Source organism: Ambystoma mexicanum, chromosome 5p (assembly GCF_040938575.1).
Source record: "Ambystoma mexicanum isolate Mex_15411 chromosome 5p, UKY_AmexF1_1, whole genome shotgun sequence".
NCBI classification, from domain to species: Eukaryota; Metazoa; Chordata; class Amphibia; order Caudata; family Ambystomatidae; genus Ambystoma; species Ambystoma mexicanum.
In genome coordinates, this window is record NC_090930.1 from 484187367 (window position 1) to 484212982 (window position 25616).

Sequence of the window (25616 nt, forward strand, 5' to 3'; positions counted from 1 at the left end):
GAGAACAACAGTTACAGGTAAGTAACTTGTTCCTTCTCCAGCATGGGGTCTGGCATGGATTCACATGCTCATGAATAAAGAATACATAGGAGTACACACATGCACAACCACGGGAGGTGGCAAAGGCTCAACATTAAGCATTACATCAAACTCAACATTAAGCATCTTACCTCCTCACCAGGCTCACCTCAGGCGAACAGGTTGCGCAGCACTGCTTGGCCGACCCTGGACTCCTCCCTGGAATCCCGGTCGACGCAGTAGAATTTCGTGAAGGTGTGCGTCGACCTCCACGTAGCAGCCCTGCATATGTCCAGCAGGGGCACACCAGATAGGAACGCCCTGGTAGCTGCGATCGCTCTGGTGGAATGGGCTCTCGGACGGCCTGGCAGCGGTCGGTTTGCCAACCGGTGACAGTACATGATACAGCCGGAGAGCCATCTGGAAATGGAAGCCTTCGAGAGAGCCTTCCCCCGATTGACAGGTCCAAAGTTCACAAAGAATTGTGACGTCTTCCGAAAACACTTTGTGCGGTCTACGTAGAACTTCAGCGCTCTAGCCACATCCAGCGAGTGCAAAGTCCTCTCAGCCGGCCACGAAGGCGACGGGAAGAACACAGGCAACACCAAGGGTTCGTTGAGATGGAAGTCCGACGGTACCTTGGGCATGAAGGAGGGGTGCGTCCTGAGCACTACCTTCGTGTCGTGAAAAGTCAAGTACGGGGCCTTGCAGGAAAGGGCCTGGATCTCTCCCACTCGTCGTGCGGAGGTGATGGCCACAAGAAACGCTGTTTTCCACGACAGAAATTTCAACGGAGCCGAGTGCAGAGGCTCGAACGGAGGTCCCATGAGCTTGGTCAGCACCACGTTGAGCTCCCACGCCGGGGCCGGAGCCTTCACCGGCGGGAACGATCTGAACAGTCCCTTCATGAACTCTTTCACCAGACGATGAGACCACAAGGACGTCCGCCCCGTGGTTCTGGTGTATCGGGAGATCGCAGCAAGATGAATCTTGATGGACGGGTGTGCCAGTCCAGCTTTGGCCAGCGTCAGCAGGTACGGCAGTACTTGGGGAGCCGTAATCCGTAGAGGGTTAATCTTCTGTGCGTGGCACCAGACAGAGAACCTCTTCCATTTGTGTCCGTAGCATTTAAGAGTCGAGGACGTCCTGGCCTTTGCAAGAACCTCTCTGCAGTCGGCCGGTATGTCGTATCCTCCACACTCTAGCGCTGCAGGAGCCAGGCCTGCAAGTTCAGCGATTTCGGGTCGTGGTGGAGGATGGCGCCTCCTTCCCTGGAGAGTAGATCCGCGTCCACCGGCAGCTTGATTGGCGGGACGCTGACAAGTCCAGAAGGTCCGGGAACCATATCTGCCTCGGCCACGCAGGTGCGACGAGGATCATCCTGCACCGTGACCTCTTGAGCTGGTTGACGAGCCGGATTAGCAGTGGCAAAGGAGGGAACGCGTAGAGGAACAGGCCCTCCCAGGGGAACGAGAAAGCATCGCCCATGCTCCTCGCCTGGGGAAACCTGCTGGCGAACCTCTGGCATTTGGAGTTTGTCGCCGTCGCGAACAGGTCGATCTGGGGAGTGCCCCACCGTCGGAAGAGGCGATCCACTAGATCCTGCCGTAGCTCCCACTCGTGGCACGAGCGCAGCTCCCTGCTGAGTGAGTCGGCGATGGTGTTTTTTATCCCTGCCAGATGAAACGGCACCAGAAATATCCTTTGGGCGACGGCCCAATGCCACAGGTCCTGCGCCTCCTTGGACAGTGCTGGGGACCTGGTTCCGCCCTGCTTCCTGATGTAAAACATGGTGGTGGTGTTGTCGGTGAAGATCCTCACCACCTTGCCCTTGAGGGACGGAAGGAAGGACCTGAGGGCCCAAAACACTGCACGGAGCTCCAGGACGTTGATATGTAGGCCAAAGGCCTCTTGCGTGCAGATTTTCGGTGTGCGCTCCCCACCCTTCCAGGGAGGCATCCGTGGTCACTGTCTCCTGGTGGGCTGGGGTCTGGAAGTCCATGCCCGCCGTCAGATGCGCGCAGGTGCCCCACCACCGGATCGCTCGTCGGAAACTCTCGTCGAGTGTGATCCTTTCCTCGAAGCTGCCCGTCGTTTGGATCCAGCGCGCGTCCAGGAACTCCTGCAACGGGCGCATCCGGAGCCTGCACATGGGAATGAGGTAGATGCAGGAAGACATCATTCCGAGGAGGGACTTGATGGACCTCACCTTGGCCGCGTCGGCCACCAACATCCGCTGCACCTTGCCCAGGATGGTCCTGGTCCTCTCCTCCGACGGGGAGGCCAGAAGGGACACTGTGTTGAGCCTCGCTCCCAGAAACAGAGCGTCTTGCGCGGGTACCATGTGGGATTTGGCGTAGTTCACGGAGAATCCCAGGTCCGTGAGAAGTTGGACGGTCCTTGCTGTGTGAACCACGGCGAGCTCCCTCGTCTTGGCTCGGATGAGCCAGTCGTCCAGGTAGGGGTAGACGTGGACCCCCTCGCGGCGCAGCTGCGCCGCCACCGGTGCGAGGCACTTGGCGAATACCCTGGGTGCCGACCGTAGTCCGAAGGGGAGGGCTTTGAACTGGTAATGACGCCCTTGGACCACAAACCTGAGGAATTTTTGGTGCCCCTTTAGGATGGGAATATGGAAGTAGGCATCCTCCAAATCCAACGACGACAGGAAGTCTCCTTCCTCCAGCTGACCCAGGACGTGCTGGAGGGTGACCATCCGGAACTTCTGCGCCTTGATGAACTTGTTCAGACGTCGCAGGTCCAGGATGGGGCGCCATCCCCCCAGTCTTCTTCTTCACGAGGAAGTATCTCGAGTAAACTCCGGAGCCCCGAAGCCTCTTTGGGACGAGTTCGATGGCGCCTTTCCTGAGCATCGCCTTTACCTCCAGGAGAAGTTGAGGGACGTGAAGTTCTTTCCTAGCCACGGGGGGGACGCGCGGACACCTTCTTTGAAACTGGAGCGCGTGGCCCCGGGCCAAGGCGTCCAGCACCCAACGGTCGGTGGAGATGGACTCCCACACGCTGACGAAGCTCGCCAGCCGGCCTCCCACCGGGGTGCTTCGGTGGGGGCCCGACCCCACGGCCGGTTGAATCCTGCTTCGACGAGGCTTTGCCGCCTTGACCTCCTTGGCGACGACGGCGGGGTCCGCCAGACTTGCCTCGTCCTCTGTAGGCCTCCTGAGACGACGAGCGGGCCGCTTGACGGTAGGTGGAGAAACCGCCGCCGGAACCTTTCGAGGCGCCCTTGCCTCCGCTGCTCCGAAAGGGCGTCCGTCATTGTTGCAGAACTCCAAGGGCCCGGGCCGTCTCAGTGTCCGCTTTAATGGCCTGAAGGGAATCGTCAACCATCTTCCCAAACAGGTTGTTCCCATCGAAGGGCATGTCCAGGACTCTGGTCTGAACGTCTTGACGGAAGTCCGTAGCCTTGAGCCATCCACGCCGCCTAAGGCAAACGCCGTTGCCCAACTGGCGGAACCCAGTGTCGGCGATGTCCGTCGCAACGGTAATGGTGTGGTCCGAAGCCACCTCACCTTCCTGCAGGATCTCCAGGGCCTCTGCCCTCTTGTCGTCCGGCAGGAAGTCCAGCAGGGGAGCCAGTTTGTACCAGAGCTCCCTGTCGTAGCGGGCCACGATAGCCAAGGCGTTGGCCGCTTTAATCGTCGTCGCTGCAGACGAGATGACTCTGCGTCCCATAGCGTCCAATTTCTTTCCCTCGCCGTCCGGTGGGGAAGTCGATGTGGAGGCCGCACCCCCCCCCGCTTTCTTCCTGGCTGCCGCGGAGACGACGGAGTCCGGGGTAGGCTGCGCCCGGAGGCACAGGGGGGCCGTGTCCGGGACCCGGTACTTCTTCTCGTACCGGTCTCTTCTAGCTGGCGTCGTGGAAGGGTTCTTGAGGAGGGTGAGGCCCTCATCCCAAATGTCGTCCAATAGAGGCACTGCGAGGACCGTCTTCCTCTTGGCCTCGCGCCGCTGATAAAGGAAACCTTCCTTCTTCTTCTCCTCAGGGCAGAGTTGTAAAAGCTCGGATGCCCTGGTGATCATGGAGTGGAACGATCCAATCTCGTCGGGCGGAGAAGCCCTGGTGGGAGGCGACGACGGTACATCCTCGTCGTATACCTCGTCGTCCGTACCCGTCGCTGCCGTGTCAGTCCCCGTATCATCCCCTCGGGTGGACGGGGAGGAGGGCTGGACGGGGCGCGACGACTGAAAAGGAGGTGGAGGGTGGATCCTTCTTTTCTTGGTAGGGGGAACACCAGAAGGTCCCGGTTCTGGGTCCCCCGACGGGAGAGGTTCCTCCGTCGGCAACGGTAGTCTCGTCCTTATCTCTCAGCATAAGGACTGTATAGCCAACAAAATGGCCGCCGAGTTGTCTCGCGGCGCTGGCAGAGGGGAATCCGACGGGCGATCAGGGGCCCCGTCGGTACCCTCGACGATGTCGTCACCTGCGTCGGGATCAATCCCGACGGGCCGGTCTTCTTCCACGCCGAGGCCGTGGCTTAAGACCTCGACCAGCTCCTCCTCCGAGGTTGAAGCCGAATCTACGACGACGCCCTGCCCCCCCCTTTTTCTTCCCCTCGGCGGATTTCACAGGGGTCCTATCGATGGGCACAAAAGAGGACTCCCTCCGAGGTGGCAGGGTGACTCTGAGCCCCGAGGTCGCCATCACTGGTGTAGCCTCCACAGGCTGAGCCAGGGCCGCCGCGACAGTTTCGATAGAGGGCTTGGCCGGATGGATTAAGGCCTTCACCACCTTAGGTGCGCTCACCGCCTTATCCTTGAGGGGGGGGGACACTGCCTCGCTCCCCCTCCGCCTTCGAGATCGACCGGGGCCTCTCCAGGAGCTTCGCCGGGTGCTCGGCCTTCCTCTTACCCGACCCAGAGCGTTGGCTCATGGTTGATGGTGCCGGGAAGGGTGCGCCCTGCCTGGCGCCCGTAGAGCCCGACCGTTCGGCGCTCCCGGTGCCAGCGGACTCGCGGTGCTTGGCCTTATGTTGGACCCCCGTCGCCGGGGCGTCCTCAAAGGTCTTAGAAGACCGCTCGGATTTCTTCCTCTTCTTCTCGCCGGACGGGCTCTTCCCTTCTAGCCAGTTGGCGAGACGTTGATGGCGGTCCTTCATGGTCCGCTCCGACATGTTGCCGCAAAACGCACAGTCCTTCTCCACGTGCGTCTTGTCCTCATGTAGGTCCTCCTTGAAGACGTTCTGCAGCTGGCATCCAGGGCAGACCCTGAACAGCTTTCCGGGCGTCGAGCTTCCCTTCTCCTGGGCCATGACCGGGCCTGAGAAACTTCTGGAGTCCTCCAAAAGCGTAGCTCGACGAAATCTTCACCCTTGAGGGGCGCAGACGAATACGACACGGGTCCCCGTTGATTGGATGGAGAGTCGGTGGAGCTTGAGGCTCTTTTGACCGAAAAAACGAAGTTTTTGAGAAAAAACGTGAAAAAAATAGCACTAACGCTCGAGAGCAATAGCACGAGGATCCCAACACATGAACGTTCGGTAAAAATCTGAAGATGGCTGCCAGAGGCGGGGCTTAGGTAGAGGGCAGTCATTGGCTGTGGTCAGTATGACGCAGAGATCAGTGATTGGTTATTACTACGAAAGACAGATCAGAAACGAAACTGATACTGGTTTTTTCTTTACCGAGGATTCCCAGCCTGACGACGGGGAATATTCATGAGCATGTGAATCCATGCCAGACCCCATGCTGGAGAAAAGGAGCATTCCTTTTATTCGCGGTCAAAGTGGTGAAACTTGGCTATCCGGCCGCCAGGGTGCTTGGCACGGGCGATTCGACCAAGAGACGTCTTTGGAAGGCGAAAGGGGCGAACTGGTTGGTCCCACCAGCTCAGAGGAAGAAGACTCGTCCAGCAGAAGATCTTCTATTGTCGTTGGGAAAGTGGTGAGTTTGTTGCAGCAGGGCTTCACCGGTGGTGTCATCGTTGCAGATGGCTCAGCTTCTTCCCTCTTCGGATTCTTAGGTCCTGTGGCGACTTCTGAAGTTCCAGTCCCAAAGGCCCTGCTTTTATGAAGAAAACCCCCAATTCAACAGCCTAGCTGTCACTCACACATGCCAAGTGGCGAGCCGGCGGTATCTTTAACATTGCACCAAAAAGTGGTGCGTTTAAAATCAATGGGGAAATCCCATAGAGAATATTCTGGTGGAATATTTCGCGTGGTAACCACTGCCACCAGCCAGAAACTCGACAGGGGGGACTGGACAGTGCCCCCTTGAAAACAGACCCAGGGGCAATATTATTAACCCCTTCCAGTACTTCCACAATATGATGGTTTGTAATGGTTCTGTTCACAATTTAGGACTAGTAAAGTCAATGGTGACTTTACATGCCCTGGGAGATAGTCAGTCAGTCCCAGGTCATGGAGTCTATGTTTGGGGGTCACTAGGACACCCCTGTGTTACTGCACTGAGGGTGCTGTGTAACACACACATAAAAAATAGATGATACCCTATGGAATAAAAAGAAAACCTCATAGCCCATAAGTACATAACAAGTCAAAGACATACCTCAAATCATGCCTAAGAGTGGGAGGAAAATAGTCTCACTCTTAGCAGGAGAAAAAAAAACTCCAGAAAATCCAGCAAAGCTGCTGGGGGACTCACTAGGTTTGGGAAATTAGCCTTATAAGAGAATTCTCCCTAACACGCTGTGTCAATGGCTTCCGGCAGAGAGAAGCGTGGTCCTGTGCTGATTCCGGAACGCCAGATGCATCTCTGGCGGGCCGCTGGTGCTGAAGTCAGGTGCGGTCCCGTTGATTCAGAGGGAGGGCCCCTGCATGGAGCAGGGTGCTCTTCGAGAAGGCTCGGGGGAGTGAGGGCAGTAACTCTCACTTGCCCTGCGGGGGGGAGAGGCCTGGCAGCCAGAGGGGCCACGCTGGGGTTGCCGGTGATGGCACAGCTGGAGGCCCGCCGAGGCCACAAGAGCCATCAGGCAGGCCACAAAGCGGTGCCTCCTCTCTTACCGGGGTTCGTGTCCCAAAGCTCCAGGCGCACTGGTGCCTTCACGCTGGGGCCTCGGGCTCTAGAGGACTGGTCCAAGCCGGCCGCGATGGTAGGCGGTGCGGCGAAGGCATGCGGTGGACCCCCAAAGCTGACCCGCTGATGCAGAGGGAGGGCCCCTGCATGGAGCAGAGTGCTCTTCGTGGAGGGTCGGTGGGAGTGGGGCCAGTTCCGCTCACTTCCCCTGCTGTACAGCGGGGCCAGCAGCCAGAGGTGCCACGTTGGGGTTGCAGGTGATTGAACAGCTGGAGGCCCGCTGCGGCCGCAAGAGTCATCAGGCCCAGCCGTGGAGCTGATGACTGGGAGCGGCCCGGGTCACCTCAGGCGCCTCCTCCCTCGCCGGTGTTCGCGTCCCAAAGTTCTGGGCGCACTGGTGTCTTCACGCTGGGGCCTCGGGTTGTGGAGGAATGGTCCGAGCCGGCCGCGATGGTGGGTGGTGCGGCGAAGGCAGGCGGGGGATCCCCAAGGCTCCGCTAGTTTGCTGATGATGGGCTGGGGGGAGGGGGATGGGGGTGGGAGGTCCCTTCTTCTCCCTACCTGATCAGGATCCGCCATCTTGGCTGCAGCCGAGCCCGGGCGCGGTGTTCATCGGCCACAATCAGGTGGCTAGAGGGATCGTGATCGCTACAGCTGCTGCGATCCGCGCCACACACCCTCCGGGGCTCAGTATATGGGCGATTCCGCTGGCTGGGACATTAGGATATGCGTCATACAAACGGGCATTGCGCGGAGGCCATCAATAGAGCGGCCGCATCGGTGGTGCTCCAGACCACACCCCCTACCCCCCTTTTCTAACACTGACTTACCTGCCTTAACCTTCATGGGCTATTTTAATTCATGCCCTATTTTACCCTGTAAGTATTCACCAAGTACTGAGAAGAGGAAGAAACAGCTAGGAGTAATACACACTTGCTATTACAAACATCACTCTAGTACTGGGATGAAGAAGAGGGGTATGAAGAGATCCAATACTGAAGGTCTGGCATGTCCCATTGATTGGATTAAGTATGGTCTGGCAAGACAAGCTAACAGCTCATACATGCAGCCCCTTAATACAGCTCAGGTGTATAAAAGGGGAAGACCCAAACCGGGAGAAAGACAAGGAGAAGGAGAACGAGGAGACGACCTGCTGTGGTGGGACAAGACCAGGAAGTCTTAATGCTGGCAACAAGGAGACCTGCCATGGTGGAACGAGAACAGGAGGTCTGAATGCTGGCAATGATCCCGAAAGACCAGCAGGACCGGAAGCGAGCGAGTCACATGGTGGTTACAGGACCAGGAGCCCTCCAAACCAAAACCGCTGTGAAGCAGGAGGGACGTGATTGTCATGACCCTTGCCCCTGGCCCTCACTGGCAAGTCAGCTTTCCTGTTAGGGCCTGGTCAAAGTCCTTAAAACCTCATCCAAGACTGAGCTATGCGGTCTATTCTTTTGGGTGTGGCAGGCCTGGGACTAATTTACCTGGACTACTTACCTGAGACTATTTAAACCACACCCAAACAGCAGGACATGCTTGGCGTTATTCTGCTGTGGGCAGTGTAACGATCCCTGTGTCCAGTTCTTTGATGCCACCTTACCTGAAACCAAGGACCTGCAGAGAGAGAAAGAACACTCCGAAACCTACCTGGAACAGTATCCTGTCTTCAATCCATCGCCGACTTCAGTTCCACTCACCTGAAGGTACAAACTCCATCATCCGGCACCATGTGCATCCTGGAATACCATAACCTGGAAAGTGGAGAAGGAACAAGTTACTTACCGGTAACTGTTGTTCTCCAGCATGGGTCTGGCATGGATTCACATGCTCATGAATATTCCCCGTCGTCAGGCTGGGAATCCTCGGTAAAGAAAAAACCAGTATCAGTTTCGTTTCTGATCTGTCTTTCGTAGTAATAACCAATCACTGGTCTCTGCGTCATACTGACCACAGCCAATGACTGCCCTCTACCTAAGCACCGCCTCCGGCAGCCATCTTCAGATTTGGAAGCACGTGAAGTGGCAGTATGACCAAGTGAAGAGCCGCAGAGGGGTAGGTGGGAGGGTTCGCATGTGAATCCATGCCAGACCCATGCTGGAGAACAACAGTTACAGGTAAGTAACTTGTTCCTTCTCCAGCATGGGGTCTGGCATGGATTCACATGCTCATGAATAAAGAATACATAGCAGTACACACATGCACAACCACGGGAGGTGGCAAAGGCTCAACATTAAGCATCACATCAACTCAACATTAAGCATCTTACCTCCTCACCAGGCTCACCTCAGGCGAACAGGTTGCGCAGCACTGCTTGGCCGACCCTGGACTCCTCCCTGGAATCCCGGTCGACGCAGTAGAATTTCGTGAAGGTGTGCGTCGACCTCCACGTAGCAGCCCTGCATATGTCCAGCAGGGGCACACCAGATAGGAACGCCCTGGTAGCTGCGATCGCTCTGGTGGAATGGGCTCTCGGACGGCCAGGCAGCGGTCGGTTTGCCAACCGGTGACAGTACATGATACAGCCGGAGAGCCATCTGGAGATGGAAGCCTTCGAGAGAGCCTTCCCCTGATTGACAGGTCCAAAGTTCACAAAGAGTTGTGACGTCTTCCGAAAACCCTTCGTGCGGTCCACGTAGAACTTCAGCGCTCTAGCTACATCCAGCGAGTGCAAAGACCTCTCAGCCGGCGACGAAGGCGACGGGAAGAACACAGGTAACACCAAGGGTTCGTTGAGATGGAAGTCCGACGGTACCTTGGGCATGAAGGAGGGGTGCGTCCTGAGCACTACCCTCGTGTCGTGGAAAGTCAAGTACGGGGCCTTGCAGGAAAGGGCCTGGATCTCTCCCACTCGTCGTGCGGAGGTGATGGCCACAAGAAAAGCTGTTTTCCACGATAGAAACTTCAACGGGGCCGAGTGCAGAGGCTTGAACGGAGGTCCCATGAGCTTGGTCAGCACCACGTTGAGCTCCCACGCCGGGGCCGGAGCCTTCACCGGCGGGAACGATCTGAACAGTCCCTTCATGAACTCTTTCACCAGACGATGAGACCACAAGGACGTCCGCCCCGTGGTTCTGGTGTATCGGGAGATCGCAGCAAGATGAATCTTGATGGACGCGTGTGCCAGACCAGCCTTGGCCAGCGTCAGCAGGTACGGCAGTACTTGGGGAGCCGTAATCCGTAGAGGGTTAATCTTCTGTGCGTGGCACCAGACAGAGAACCTCTTCCATTTGTGTCCGTAGCATTTAAGAGTCGAGGACGCCCTGGCCTTTGCAAGAACCTCTCTGCAATCGGCCGGTATGTCGTATCCTCCAAACTCTAGCGCTGCAGGAGCCAGGCCTGCAAGTTCAGCGACTTCGGGTCGTGGTGGAGGATGGCGCCTCCTTCCCTGGAGAGTAGATCCGCGTCCGCCGGCAGCTTGATCGGCGGGGACGCTGACAAGTCCAGCAAGTCCGGGAACCATATCTGCCTCGGCCACGCAGGTGCGACGAGGATCATCCTGCACCGTGACCTCTTGAGCTGGTTGACGAGCCGGATTAGCAGAGGCAATGGAGGGAACGCGTAGAGGAACAGGCCCTCCCAGGGGAACGAGAAAGCATCGCCCATGCTCCTCGCCTGGGGAAACCTGCTGGCGAACCTCCGGCACTTGGTGTTCGTCGCCGTCGCGAACAGGTCGATCTGGGGTGTGCCCCACCGTCGGAAGAGGCGATCCACCAGATCCTGCCGTAGTTCCCACTCGTGGCACGAGCGCAGCTCCCTGCTGAGTGAGTCGGCGATGGTGTTTTTTATCCCTGCCAGATGAAAAGGCACCAGAAAAATCCCTTGGGCGACGGCCCAATGCCACAGGTCCTGCGCCTCCTTGGACAGCGCTGGGGACCTGGTTCCGCCCTGTTTCCTGATGTAAAACATGGTGGTGGTGTTGTCGGTGAAGATCCTCACCACCTTGCCCTTGAGGGACGGAAGGAAGGACCTGAGGGCCCAAAACACTGCACGGAGCTCCAGGACGTTGATATGCAGGGACTTCTCCGTCGGGAGCCAGAGTCCCCTTGCATGCAGATTTTCGGTGTGCGCTCCCCACCCTTCCAGGGAGGCATCCGTGGTCACAGTCTCCTGGTGGGCTGGGGTCTGGAAGTCCATGCCCGCCGTCAGATGCGCGCGGGAGCCCCACCACCGTATCGCTCGTCGGAAACTCTCGTCGAGCTTGATCCTTTCCTCGAAGCTGCCCGTCGTCTGGATCCAGCGCGCATCCAGGAATTCTTGCAACGGGCGCATCCGGAGCCTGCACATGGGAATGAGGTAGATGCAGGAGGACATCATCCCGAGGAGGGACTTGATGGACCTCACTTTGGCCGCGTCGGCCACCAACATCCGTTGCACCTTGCCCAAGATGGTCCTGGTCCTCTCCTCCGACGGGGAGGCCAGAAGAGACACTGTGTCGAGCCTCGCTCCCAGAAACAGTGCGACTTGCGCGGGCACCAGGTGGGATTTGGCGTAGTTCACGGAGAATCCCAGGTCCGTGAGGAGTTGGACGGTCCTTGCCGTGTGGACCACGGCGAGCTCCCTCGTCTTGGCGCGGATGAGCCAGTCGTCCAGGTAGGGGTAGACGTGAATCCCCTCGCGGCGCAGCTGCGCCGCCACCGGTGCGAGGCACTTGGTGAATACCCTGGGTGCCGACCGTAGTCCGAAGGGAAGGGCTTTGAACTGGTAATGACGCCCTTGGACCACGAATCTGAGGAATTTTCGGTGCCCCTTTAGGATGGGAATGTGGAAGTAGGCATCCTCCAAATCCAACGACGATAGGAAGTCTCCTTCCTCCAGCTGACCCAGGACGTGCTGGAGGGTGACCATCCGGAACTTCTGCGCCTTGATGAACTTGTTCAGACGTCGCAGGTCTAGAATGGGGCGCCATCCTCCCGTCTTCTTCTTCACGAGGAAGTATCTCGAGTAGACTCCGGAGCCCCGAAGCCTCTTTGGGACGAGTTCGATGGCGCCCTTTCTGAGCATCGCCTTTACCTCCAGGAGAAGTTGAGGGACGTGAAGTTCTTTCCTGGCCACGGGGGGGACGCGCGGGCACCTTCTTTGAAACTCGAGCGCGTGGCCCCGGGCCAGGGCGTCCAGCACCCAACGGTCGGTGGAGATGGACTCCCACACGCTGACGAAGCCCGCCAGCCGGCCTCCCACCGGGGTGCTTCGGTGGGGGCCCGACCCCACGGCCGGTTCAATCCTGCTTGGACGCAGCCTTGCCGCCTTGACCTCCTTGGCGACGACGGCGGGGTCCGCTAGACTTGCCTCGTCCTCTGTAGGCCTCTTGCGCCGACGAGCGGGCCGCTTGACGGTAGGAAGCGAAACCGCCGCCGGAACCTTTGGAGGCGCCCTTGCCTCCGCCGCTCCGAAAGGGCGTCCGTCGTTGCTGCAGGACTCCAAGGGCCCGGGCCGTCTCAGTATCCGCCTTGATGGCCTGAAGGGAATCGTCCACTGTCTTGCCAAACAGGTTGTTCCCGTCGAAGGGCATGTCCAGGACTCTGGTCTGGACGTCCTGCCGGAAGTCCGTCGCTTTGAGCCATCCACGACGTCGAAGGCAAACGCCGTTGCCCAGCTGGCGGAACCCAGTGTCGGCGATGTCCGTCGCCACGGTGATGGCGTGGTCCGAGGCCACCTCACCTTCCTGCAGGATCTCCAGGGCCTCCGCCCTCTTGTCGTCCGGCAGAAAATCCAGCAGGGGAGCTATCTTGTATCAGAGCTCCCTGTCGTAGCGGGCCACGATAGCCAAGGCGTTGGCCGCTTTAATCGTCGTCGCTGCCGACGAGATGACTCTACGCCCCATAGCATCCGATTTCTTTCCCTCGCCGTCCGGAGGGGAAGTCGATGTGGAGGCCGCACCCCCCCCCCGCTTTCTTCCTGGCTGCCGCGGAGACGACGGAATCCGGGGTAGGCTGCGCCCGGAGGCATAGGGGGGCCGTGTCAGGGACCCGGTACTTCTTCTCGTACCGGTCTCTCCTAGCTGGCGTCGTGGAAGGGTTCTTGAGGAGGGAAAGGCCCTCATCCCAAATGTCGTCCAACAGAGGCACTGCGAGGACCGTCTTCCTCTTGGCCTCGCGCCGCTGATAAAGGAAGCCTTCCTTTTTCTTCTCCTCAGGGCAGAGTTGGAAAAGCTCGGAAGCCCTGGAGATCATGGAGTGGAAAGATCCGATCTCGTCGGGCGGAGAAGCCCTGGTGGGAGGCGACGACGGAATATCCTCGTCGTATGCCTCGTCGTCCGTACCCGTCGCTGCTGTGTCAGTCCCCGTATCATCCCCTCGGGTGGACGGGGAGGAGGGCTGGACGGGGCGCGACGGTTGAAAAGGAGGTGGTGGATGGATCCTTCTTTTCTTGGTAGGGGGAACACCAGAAGGTCCCGGTTCTGGATCCCCCGACGGGAGAGGTTCCTCCGTCGGTAACGGTAGCCTCGTCCTTATCTCGGAGCATAAGGACTGTATGGCCAACAAAATGGCCGCCGAGTTGTCTTGCGGCGCTGGCAGAGGGGAATCCGACGGGCGAGCAGGGGCCCCGTCGGTATCCTCGACGATGTCGTCGTCGTCACCTGCGTCGGGGTCCATTCCGACGGGCTGGCCTTGTTCCACGCCTAGGCCGTGGCTTAAGACCTCGATCAGCTCCTCTTCTGAGGTTGAGGCCGAATCTACGACGACGCCCTGCCCCCCCTTCTTCTTCCCCACGGAGGGTTTCACGGGGGTCCTATCGATGGGCACAAAAGAAGACTCCCTCCGAGGAGGCAGGGAGATTCTGGGCCCTGAGGTCGCCACCACTGGTGCAGCCTCCACAGGCTGAGCCAGGGCCGCCGCGACCGTTTCGATAGAGGGCTTGGTCGGATGGATCAAGGCCTTCACCACCTTAGGTGCGCTCACCGCCTTATCCTTGAGGGAGGGGGCACTGCCACGCTCCTCCTCTGCCTTAGAGCTCGACCGGGGCCTCTCCAGGAGCTTCGCCGGGTGCTCGGCCTTCCTCTTACCCGACCCAGAGCGTTGGCTCGTGGTTGATGGTGCCGGGGAGGGTGCGCCCTGCCTGGCGCCCGTAGAGCCCGACCGTTCGGCGCTCCCGGTGCCAGCGGACTCGCGGTGCTTGGCCTTATGTTGGGCCCCCGTCGCCGGGGCGCCCTCAAAGGTCTTAGAAGACCGCTCGGATTTCTTCTTCTTCTAGCCAGACGGGCTCTTACCCTCCAGCCAGTTGGCGAGACGTTGATGACGGTCCTTCATGGTCCGTTCCGACATGTTGCCGCAAAACGCACAGTCCTTCTCCACGTGCGTTTTGTCCTCATGAAGGCAGTAAAGGCAGAAAGAGTGTTCGTCCTCCTTAAAGACGTTCTGCAGCTGGCATCCAGGGCAGACCCTGAACAGCTTTCCGGGCGCCGAGCTTCCCTTCTCCTGGGCCATCTCCGAGACCGGGCCTGAGAAGCTTCTGGAGTCCTCCGAAGTGTAGCTCGACGAAATCTTCACCCTTGAGGGGCACAGACGAATCCGACACGTAGGATCGGTGGAGCTTGAGGCTCTTTTGACCGAAAGAATCGAAGTTTTTTGTGAAAAAGCGCGAAAAAATAGCACTAACGCTCGAGAGCAATAGCACGAGGATCCCAACACATGAACGTGCGGTAAAAATCTGAAGATGGCTGCCGGAGGCGGTGCTTAGGTAGAGGGCAGTCATTGGCTGTGGTCAGTATGACGCAGAGACCAGTGATTGGTTATTACTACGAAAGACAGATCAGAAACGAAACTGATACTGGTTTTTTCTTTACCGAGGATTCCCAGCCTGACGACGGGGAATATTCATGAGCATGTGAATCCATGCCAGACCCCATGCTGGAGAAAGAAAGACAGCATTAGTAAGCGTTTACTCACGTTTCCTTCCGAATGAAAAAAGCCACACAATTCCTACCTGGGTCGTCATCTCCTGGTCAGTATTATTGCTGGAACATTACGGCGCTCGGCGAGGAACATCGCAACCTGCAAGGAGAGAAAAGACAGAGGTTAGCAATATAAAAGGCGAAACAGCGCTGCGCATCGCGCATTACTCACCAGACAGCATCGCACACACCGCGCTTTCGCCTACCGGCCCATGCTCATCTTCAAACAGCATGACCACTCCAAAATACCTTTCCATACCTAAAAGGAAAGAAGCAAGACATTATTATTCGAACTAAGAGGAACATAAGAACTTCATATAAAGACTGTAAAGCAGCAAACCTACGGAGTCGCAGCAGGCCTGGATTCCCACAGGGGGGGCTTGCACCAGTGAAGTAACTTGGTCGCTGCTCGCCCCCCACCTCTACGCGCCCCTGCCATGAGGAGCAGGATGGAGAATCCACCTTCTACAATATTAAGGTGAGGAGAGGGCCCAAGGGGGAGGAAGGAGTTGAGGCCAAGGGAGGTGGGAAAAGACAATCTTGTATTGAATCCAGCTCTCCTATATTGCAGACCCATCTTTAACCAGAGGCCTTACCAAGGGACCGGGAAAGGGTTCAAGAGTGCAAATCATCCGACCAGGGCAGGGTGGCATCCCCTCGGATACTAGGCCAGCGTAACAGCGATCCGCGTACTTTCAGAACGCCAGCATCTGCAGAGAGGTGCCCGGCGAGTAAGCAGAACATAGGCGGTCTGCTTCCCGGCTACAGCGGAGGCGAGTGGGAGCACCGAGAACCACCACAGTGGAGACGCAAAGAGCCAGTGAGTGTCAGGTGATAAATGAAGACCAGCACGCTCCTGAGACATCAGGCAAGTGGCGGTCCAAGTAAATGAGAAAAATATTGAATACCGAACTGAATTTAAACTATTAACTGAGTAGAATGATCACCGAACTGAACTGAAACTACTAATTGAGTATATTGAACACCAAACTGAATGGAAAGTGCTATTGAAATAAGTTCACAGCATATTAAACACTGACGGAAGACTAAGTTAAACAGACTTACTGAATGTCAGGCTGCATGTAAGTAGCACTGTGGGCAAAATGAAAGCATGTGGAATATTGAACAATCATTTAAGTATTCCAACAGACAATTTGAGAAAGGCCCATAAGTCTATTGTAAAGCAAAAGACCAACGCTGAAGAGTGTTACATTAACAGAAGGGTGTTGCAATAACCAAAGTGAATACAAGTGTGAAGTCAGAAACCAAGGTGGAACAGACTAGAAAGGGGCCAAACCAAGTTAAGGGAACTCATGGTTGCGCAACCTATAAGAGGTGGACCGGGTGGTCTGACAACTGCGCCTAGACCAGGACATTCCCCACTGTGAAGATCACACACATCACAAATCAAGTCAAGGAGAAGCTTAGGATTTGTGGTTGCGTGACCTGTAGTGGGTGGACTGTGTGGTCTGACAACTGCACCTAGACCAGAGAGTCCTAAATGATGACAATCAAAGGACATTGTAAATGATTCTTGAAGAACTGTGAAACACTTAATAAAGCAAGTCAGAAGGTAGGTCAAGTAGACCTATGGTTTTCTTCTATTTTACATTCAGTGGAGAAAAGCAATATAAGTTACTGCAGTGAAATCTTGGGGAATGGAACCCTGAGAGTTGAAAGAACAGACCTCTCTTTTGTGTCAACCATACTGCATTGAACTTGGGGACGGGAACCTCAAAACCTCCTATTTGAGTGAACTATACTGCATTGAACTTGGGGAAGGGAACCTCAAGATTTGACTGAACATTTTCCAGACCAAGTAGCCATTGGAGCTGTATTGAACCTGGGGATAGGGAACCCAAGAAGAACAGCTGAGACTTTACTTTTGAACACTATTCTGTTGGCTAAAATACCATGCTACATTTTCTCTAGATCTGAGGATAAGCATAGGTTTTTGACACAGAGAGACTTTTTGATTTGGAATTACAGACCAGACTTCCCTCGGTTTTATTTAGGTAGGAGAAAACCTTACCTTAGTTATATGACAGGTTAGGCCTTACACCATCCTGATATTTGAAATGAAACATTCTTTGAAACTTGAAATCGGTTGTCTGTGTCATCTCCTGATACCATGCCCATCTCACAGAGTGTCACTGGCTACGGGCAGTATAACCCGAAGTACAGTGATTGGTTATAGAGAAGACACGCGGTTTTAAGCCTTAAAGCAAAACTTTCTTCTTTTTACCGAGGATTCCCAGCCTGACACCGGGGAATATTCACGAGCATGTGAATCCATACAAGACCCCATGCTGGAGAAGTGTATTTCACCAACTTGCAAGTGTGACTGACCACCCTCAATGCAATGCTCCCGGATCCAAAGACCTTACAGCCCCCTGGCATCCAGCTTTCTCCCGTCTGCCGGAAGAGATATGAAGGGCATTATCTTCAGCCCTGCAGTCTTAGCCTGCACCATCAAGCTCTCTGGCGATGGGTCGGTTGACAGAAAATTGGGAGTCGAGGGGACCGGATGATGCTTAACAGGGTCTCGGTTCAACATGGGGAATGATGCCATGCTGCCAAAACAGGAGCAGCCATCGCAAGGTTAAAGGGCAGAAGGGTTTTCATTAGGGGACCCTCATCCAAGATTTCACTCTGGTCAAACTGGACTCAAGGCTTTGTGGGAGCAGAGAAATCCATAGTCTCCAAAATCCTGGCAATGGTCCTTTGAAAAGGACAGTGGGGATTGCCTGTAAAAGGTGCTGCCATGATATGCAGCTCCAGAGAAGCATCTAAACCACTCACCTATTTCAGGTTTGGGGTCAAGTTCATAAAATCCTCCCTTTCCTCTAACTCCATGGGGAAATCCACAGCCCTGCTTTCTCACAAAAGAAATGGGTCATCTTTACAAGGAATTGCCCCCTTTCAAAGAAGAGCCCATTTTACTAAGGCCTCGGCGCAGAGAGGGAAGGTACGATCCTCTAGGCTTTGAATTTTAAGGTGGAGCTGTATAAAGCTAGGGCAGCTCATACATTATCAGCAGACGTCTGCTTGCGGTCCAAAGAGGTACCTATGCTTGCCTCACAACGAGAGGTGGGCCATTTGGTTGCCGCAAACACTGGGTCAAAGCTGGCAGTGCCTTGGCAAAGATGTTCAACATCTGCTGCTGGAATGCCTCACACTCCGTCCAGAGTCAAGGAGTTAGTGGGGAATGGTACCTTGGGTGTAGGTGGTGATTCCTCAGTTTTCCCTGGAGCTCGAGTGATGACTTGGCTTCTTGCCAGACAAAGAAGAGTGATGCCTGGAATTGACCGACGGTGACCTGGACCTCTTCCTAGGCCTTTGTTCTTCTCAACTTTCTTGTCCGGAAAATGCTTCGGCTCCTCAAATGCCATCTTCCTCTACTCTGTACCTGGAGACTTGGAAGTAAAAGTGATATAAAGTGTAGTGCCATGCTCCCTGAAGGCCTTGGAGTGCAATGACGGGCAGGATCCACAATCTTCTGTGTTCTGTTCCTTCCCAAGGCAGCATAAACATACCCTCTGGGGCCTGACAAGGGCATATACTCCCTGCAGTTGGAGCATGGCTTGAAGACTGAAGCCATGGGGAGGTTAGGCATGACACAGCTAGATAGAAAATCTAGTGGCATGTTCCATAAGCATATTGAGTGTGCGAAAAAAAGGAACCGAGGTCATGGAGCATGGGAGCTCCAAATATACTGACCCTGATGTCTTGTCCGGTGGGAGGTGCGCAGCTATGCTGACTAGAGCCACGCTGCACCCGCTGGTGATGAAAAAATGCCGAAGGCCAGCTGGGACTGGAGAGAAAATATCAAAGATGAGGTATATGTGTGAGGAAATGAATTAGAAAACCCCCCAAAAAACCTGGATAACTTAACAGACACAGGAGAAGAGAGGTTTGGTGTTTTATTGCTCAATGTTTAACTGTTTGTACAAAACTAGTAAGAAGCCAAAAATAGTATAAAAGATAAAACCTGGCTTGGTCTGTTGATCCATAGCCTGGCTGCAATAGCACATTTTCACAATGATTTGTCCAGCAGTGTTAGAAGTTCAACCCCTCACGTGTCCTCACTGCAATGGGTTTGAATGAAGAGACTCTACTATTTGAACACAATAGTCTAGCTTATTTGCTACATCCTTAATACCATTAGCTAAGGCACAGGAAAATTACACTGTTTTCCAAGTATCCAGGATTTGAATTCCAGATTATCCATTTTTAAGTCAGCAATTTAGCCAGCGGACCATATCCCCACAGCAAAACTGAAATAAACTTTATCAGTAGATAGGATTCACTTTCAATTTGTTTTTAAAGCCAATGATTTGTACACAGACAATATCCTACTGCTGCCCCGACAACCAACTGGTAATCTTCCATTCAGCACTGGAAACATGGAATAGCTGTTGGCAGAGATAAATTAATTCTTCCTGTGATGATTGTGGATAATGACACATGGGACTGATGACAACCGGGCATATTCATGACATTGATGTAATTGGGTATTAGATGGCAAGGATGTGAAGGCAAGGGTTTTGGTGGCAATATGTCACAATGTTGTGAGTACATGTACCATTTATAACAGGACAAGAAAATCGCTTTTTTATGGAAAAGCTGGTATGTGATTGGAAAATCTGCCCAATGATGCGAGAAAAAGAGCATGTTGTACTAGCACTTGCCACAAGGTGGTTTTCCTGGGGCATATGAAGCCAATATCTGACAAATGGCCAGAGAATGACTATGGAGAAACTAATTTTGGCTTTGGCAATACATGTTTTTATAGACATAGTACAGCCTTTCTGCTTCTGCCTAAGCACTACCAGTCTTTCCCAGCCTCCGTTAGTAAACCTTTGGGAATGGATGACCACCTGGGCCAACTTCCAAAACAATGTCAAACCTAGTAAATAGTTGAGTGACCCCACACAAGATTAGCAGGCATGAAGAAGCAGAGGATTCAGGTGCCAGGAAGGCTTGCTCCTTGGACAAAGTGTTGCTGAAGCAAAAGATTCCAGACCCACAAAGAGGATGGTTTTCAGCCCCATGGCTAGATGAAGTATGTGCAATAGATTAGTCCCAAACTCCAGTGGATGCTAGTTAAATACAGTCAACGAACCTTTAGAGCTCTCGATAATGAGAACAGCATAGCAGGACTCGAGACTAAGTAGGCTGACTAGTGGAAGGGAAGGAGGCAAGAGGTACAGATCTCCCCTGTCTAAGAGTAGAGCTTTGCCTTAGCAGTGGATTGGCTTCGCCAACTGTGGCTCCAATGGCAATCCCATTTAGCCAGCAACCTTCACTATGTCTGGTATGCGTGTATTGGGGCTGTCAGGATTCTCCTGTTCAGTTCACACCAATTAACTCACACCGAGCATCTCCCGGGCTTCTTGTAAGAAGCCAGTGTGAATGCATGCATAACCCTATATGGCCCCTTTCTGACCATGGCTGGGAAGATGACAAAAAACTACACAAAAAAGACAGGACTTGAAACACCAGGGTTAGCCATTTTGGACCATAACTGCGGTAAAAGGGCTGCCTGAAAAGTATAATATACTGGGGCACAGTAGTTGGTTAAATGGTTATAAGAGGCAACAATGCCACCAACCTACCAGTGTTGTACTGGAAAGTAAAACATATCCTAGAAAGAAAATAAAGGGAAACCATGTTTCCCTATAATATCCTCCATAAGGAAGATTGTACTAGCTCTTTAACAGTATTTACATAAGGGGCAGTGTCCCCCTCCAATCATTTTTGTTTCTAATGCATTAACTCCCTCAAAGAACATTAAACTCTTAGTGCAGGCCAATACTAATGATTCTGTGTATGTGATGGAAATGTGCCAAGAAAAATAGATCTTCTCTGCTGAATTCTTACATACTAAATGAACATGCATAAGCAATCAAATGGTGAATGAAGAAGAAAATAAAAATCTCTGATAGCTTACCCCAACTTTATTTGTTGCTTTTAACCAAAAAAAGTATATTCTCCCTGGCAGAAGATTTTTAACTGTGTATGTTAAATCTGGACCCTGGTAAACTTGAATTTGTCCATCATGTTCGGAATCTGCCATCTCTAGGGTGTACTCCGTAACCGTTGAGCCACCATCAACAAGTGGAGGAACTGCAAGGTGTGAAACAACATTATTAATGGATCGTGAAATATATACAATGTAATAGAATTATTTGCAGGATTCATGGAGCTACAAGTATTGTAAAAGCATGCAGGTTAACTATCATACTAAGATACAATGCATTATACATAAAATATCTATAGTTTCAGATTGCGTTGCAGGTTTCAAGATATTCCACTGCTCCTACTACTTTCTCAAAGCAAGATAAGCATAGTTTGCGGATCTTTGTGCATTGTGAAACTGTTGATGTTTCGAAAGAAATCTTCACATTATATGTTCCTTGTGTTCTCATTTTTGGGGTTCTGTAAAAGGAGGTGGACCTTGTTTTATGCCAGCCCTAGGTTATTTTTCAGGGCAAGACTGAAGGCAGTAGGTTTCACTTTCTCAGCAGCAATTTGCAACAAATAAACCATAATGTATCTCAGCTATCACAGGGTGCTGTCTAAGTATTTGAAACTTTTAAGTGGTATAAACTGACAACCTCCATGCATGTCGAGTTCAATTTCCTTATAACTAGTCAGTCTGTCATATTATTCCCTGCTCCTATCGCCGATACAATAAGGATTGTTTGCACAGAATGGCATTCTGCAAGACCATTTTTGCCAGAGCACAGATCCGCCTTGTTTTTCCGGTCCAATTCCTTTCCAGCTGATAGCATGAACATGGGATGCCTGATCTAGTTGTGCTGAGGACTACGCTAGTACTTGCACGCAGAGCTCCGTTTCAGTTGGTTTCATTTTCACCCTCAGATCACCGACACTTCCACAGCAATGCCCAGCAGGTCTTGCGTGGATGATATGAAGTAGCTCTATGGAAATTACTTGCAGCAACATGGACACAGCAGGGAGAAATTGGGAGATGTACTTTTCCTCCTTAATGATCTAGTTAGTTTTAGCAGTGTACCGTTCATACAGTGTAATACTGTTTATCTTTTTTTTTCTTTATCCTAGCTCTGTAAACTCCTGTTCGCTGAGGGTCAAACTAGGCTGCTAAATCCAGGCATGTGGGCCCACTAGACATGACTAGATCAGAGCGGTTCGGCAAGGAGGGAGATATGCAGTGTGTCTACTCAAAGGAGCTCAACCATTCCAGAGGGACTTTGGTACCCAGCTGCAGAGCAAGGCTACTCGGACAAAGCTCTGGCAGTAAGCTTCAATAGAGTACCAGGTGACTGGAGAAAGAAATGAGAGGTGGTATGCTGTATCAGATGATATTAGGTCCAAGTATGTGTGACTTGATAATCACATTGGGACGAGAGGGCCAAGTGTGCTAACCCAAGCTTTCAGGGGAAAGGGCAAAGAGACCCTAAAAAAGAGAATGGATTGCTTGTGCCAGGACAAGCTCTCCGATTTCTCTGGGCCCCTCAAAATAGAAAATAGTCCACTCCTGCTCGTCCAACAGTACTTGACGGCTCGTCGGCTACTACCATTTTACCCATTTACAGGGGACGGATGGTCAGTTGTATGGAGGGAAAGGGACTATGGACTATGACTACAGTAGACACTACCATGAGTAACTTTCTTTGTCCTATGTTCCATCCCGTGGGCTTGCTAATAAATCACGTTAAAATGGATTTCTAAAATCTGACCTGGTGGGTAGAGGTTTAGGAGGCCACTCTCGGTTTAGTGAAACAGGGGAACCTTCTGGACAAGCCAGACCACTCTAGGTAGCTTGGCAGGCAGTCACGACTAAGTCTTGGAAGGGGCGAGAGTGAACAGAAGGCCACAATGAGCACACACAGCAACGAACCACAAATTACTCTTAGACAAGTGCATATGAAAAAATATCTATACATTTGTCAGCCGGACCAATAGACGCAAGTAACTTTAGAAATGCGAAAACAGTGATATCACTATCTCTCACACACACACACACACACACACACACACACACACACACACACACACACACACACACACACACACACACACGTGCAGGTGAAGAAAAAAGTGGGTCTTCTTAGCAGGGCTGTAGCAAGTCAGGAAGGGGCTTGAGTCAATGAAGAATTGGTTCCCACTATTCGAGTAGGCCCTGCCCTCAGTGACAAAGCAGTGTTCGAACGACGAGAATTGCTAGGGAGCGCTGGCTAAACCAGTGAAGTTCGAATACCATTTAAGGGATACTTGTGCGTAAAAGTGATTGGTTGTGCCAGGGGGTCACAGTTAAGTGATGCAAGTACTCACCGACCCTGGGCACAGTCCGGACCAAACTTTGCCAGTTTAGTCGAGTCGCTAGTAGGTTCAAGTCCTGCAGTTTTGCAGCTCTCCGGCTCTCAGCGGCTGCGGGGGAGAACGATCGTCCGTGACGGGACAGTTGCCTTTTCTCAGCTTCCGAAGAAGTATGAAGAAAATTCCAGTGCAGCAGGCTTCCGGGCACAGGAGAGTAGAACAGCAAGGGATCTACAGTGACCATCACCAACAAGTAGTGACGTGGGAATCACAGGTGCGGGCAGCATTACACACTCTCTTAATTCGGGACTCAGAGGAGCTAGGCCTGAGAAATTTGGTGGGAGAATCCACGGGACAACAAGCAAGCAAAGTCCCATGTCTTGGGTTTGCATTGGAACCGGCGGTGGTTCTGTGGGATACCCTCTGAAAGAGCTGTACATTTCACTGGATGGCCCAGGAACACTTCAGAAGCGGCTCGATTGGCGGGTAAGTAGGGGGCACCGAGAGTAGTTGTTCCCACTACTCCAAAGGGGCAAAGCGCCTTGGCATGCCTTCTGGATCAAAGAAGCAGGCATTGGTCCGACAGGACAGCAGAGGGTGAAGGATGCCAAAATCTTCCAAAGCGTGTCCAGCGATTTCACAAGTCTGTTTCTTTGTGCAGGAGACTTGGATCCTTTTGTAGTTTGGTGCAAACTCAGGTGATCAACCTGTAATGGATGCAGAGCCCCTTTTCTTATCCAAGATGAGCTTTGTGACAAAATCAAGGACTTCCAATCGAAGATGTGCTCTCTTGCAGGCATCCCAGTCATGGACCAATTATGGTCCATGGTGGTCGCAGTCATTCAAGCACTTCAGATATCCTGGCACCAGTAGTGTGGATTTGGACCAGACAATCCCAAATCGCTTCCTGGGCATTCACAAGTGACAGACAGAAGCCAGCTAAAGAGATCGGTTTTCGCGGGAGGCTGCCTGCCCAAATAAGGAAAACCCAGTTATTCGACCTGGGTGAAGGCAAGGGACAAAATGGCCATGGGGCAGAAAAAAAGACTTTGTGGCTCAACCATTTTCGGACCTGGCCACAGTCTTGAACCGAATGCAATAAACACAATATGATTCAGTAAAAAGAAGTAAAACATTATAAAAAGTAACTGCTGCGACCAGTTCGTCCCAGGCACATTTGTACAATCACCAAAAAATCCTTTGAGGCGGACTGGGGCCATAAAATAAAAAGGGACCCCAGCACACGCTACTGGAAGGTACATTGTGCACTGTTAAAAAGTCACTAAGAAATGGCAACATAGTCAAAGACTAAGGGAAACAGTTTCCCAGTGGTAACAGTCTGAAGGACGTGTCAATTTCCCCATAAAGTGAGCAAAAGCCCAGGAGAGTTCAGCTGAAGACTGGGCTCCACTGGAAAAAGTCGGGATAGGAAATCCAAACAAAAACAAAAAGTTTTGGGGGGGGGATCCATAAATGGAGGGAAAATTGCACATAAATGAAATCTTTCCTAACACATCCCACGGCATGTTGCGTTGAAAGGTTACAGCTGTGGCCTTGGCTCCGCTGGCGTGAGCATGAATGTCCTTGGGAGGCTCACGCATCTGCATGGAATATCAGTATCCGATGCCTGAGACAAGCCACTTGGCAATCCTGTCTTTGGAGGCCCGACAGCGGTGGTGCTGACCACAAATGTTAACAAAAAGGGGTTCTTATTTCCTGAATTGCTCAGTATGTGGTGAGGCACAATCAGTGGTTGTGGGTGAGTGGTTAGGCACAATTTTTCAGAAGCAAGGGGCCTGTGACGCTGCTTGAGCTTCTCATTGGTGGCTTGCACTGTGTGAGGTGTTTGCTAGCCTCTGCCAAGACATTGTTCTGGATCTGTAATCTCTATCTGCCAGAAGATGTGAGCACCAGGAACTCAGAAAGAACCCCTAATTCCTATTGCGGCTACTCAGGAGTGGAAACTCCTAGAAATTCCGACAGGCCAAGTATTCCGTCATGAAAAGCCTTAGCTGAATGAGGAATGTCATTCTCAGCTTCACTTTATTATGAATCTTTGTCCAGAGGTTCGGCAAGATCCAATGTCGGAGATGTTGGCTGCTAGGCAGCTGGCGGAGGAGGGACAGGTGGCATCCGCATGGTTTGAGGCTGCATGGCGCAGTCGCCAGAGCCTGGGAGAGGCTTGGTGCAGATGTAGTGCAGTCATGATGAGATGGGGGGACTGAAGATGCAGGCGGTTGAGGAATCTCATTGATAATTCCTTTAAAATACGCCATCATGGCTCTAGACCTCATGAGGGTTTGAAACCTGTTTAAAAACCTGTCCTCGGGTGTCTGACACTGGGTGGTTGTAGTAAAGAGTCCACATGGTGGTTGGATGTGCCAGAGGAAGACTAATACAAGGTGACATA

General features: G+C 53.1%; 1 protein-coding gene across 2 annotated transcripts in view; it reads right to left on the reverse strand.

Moving 5' to 3' along the window:
- The window catches only part of LOC138481032 (fibronectin type-III domain-containing protein 3a-like), a 2755868-nt gene that overhangs the window by 709525 nt on the left and 2020727 nt on the right, over window positions 1-25616 (reverse strand). For both annotated transcript variants that reach the window (XM_069612893.1, XM_069612892.1), the window contains one exon: window positions 20853-21028. In XM_069612893.1, the coding sequence (XP_069468994.1) occupies window positions 20853-21028 (176 nt within the window). The remainder of the gene's footprint in view (window positions 1-20852; window positions 21029-25616) is intronic.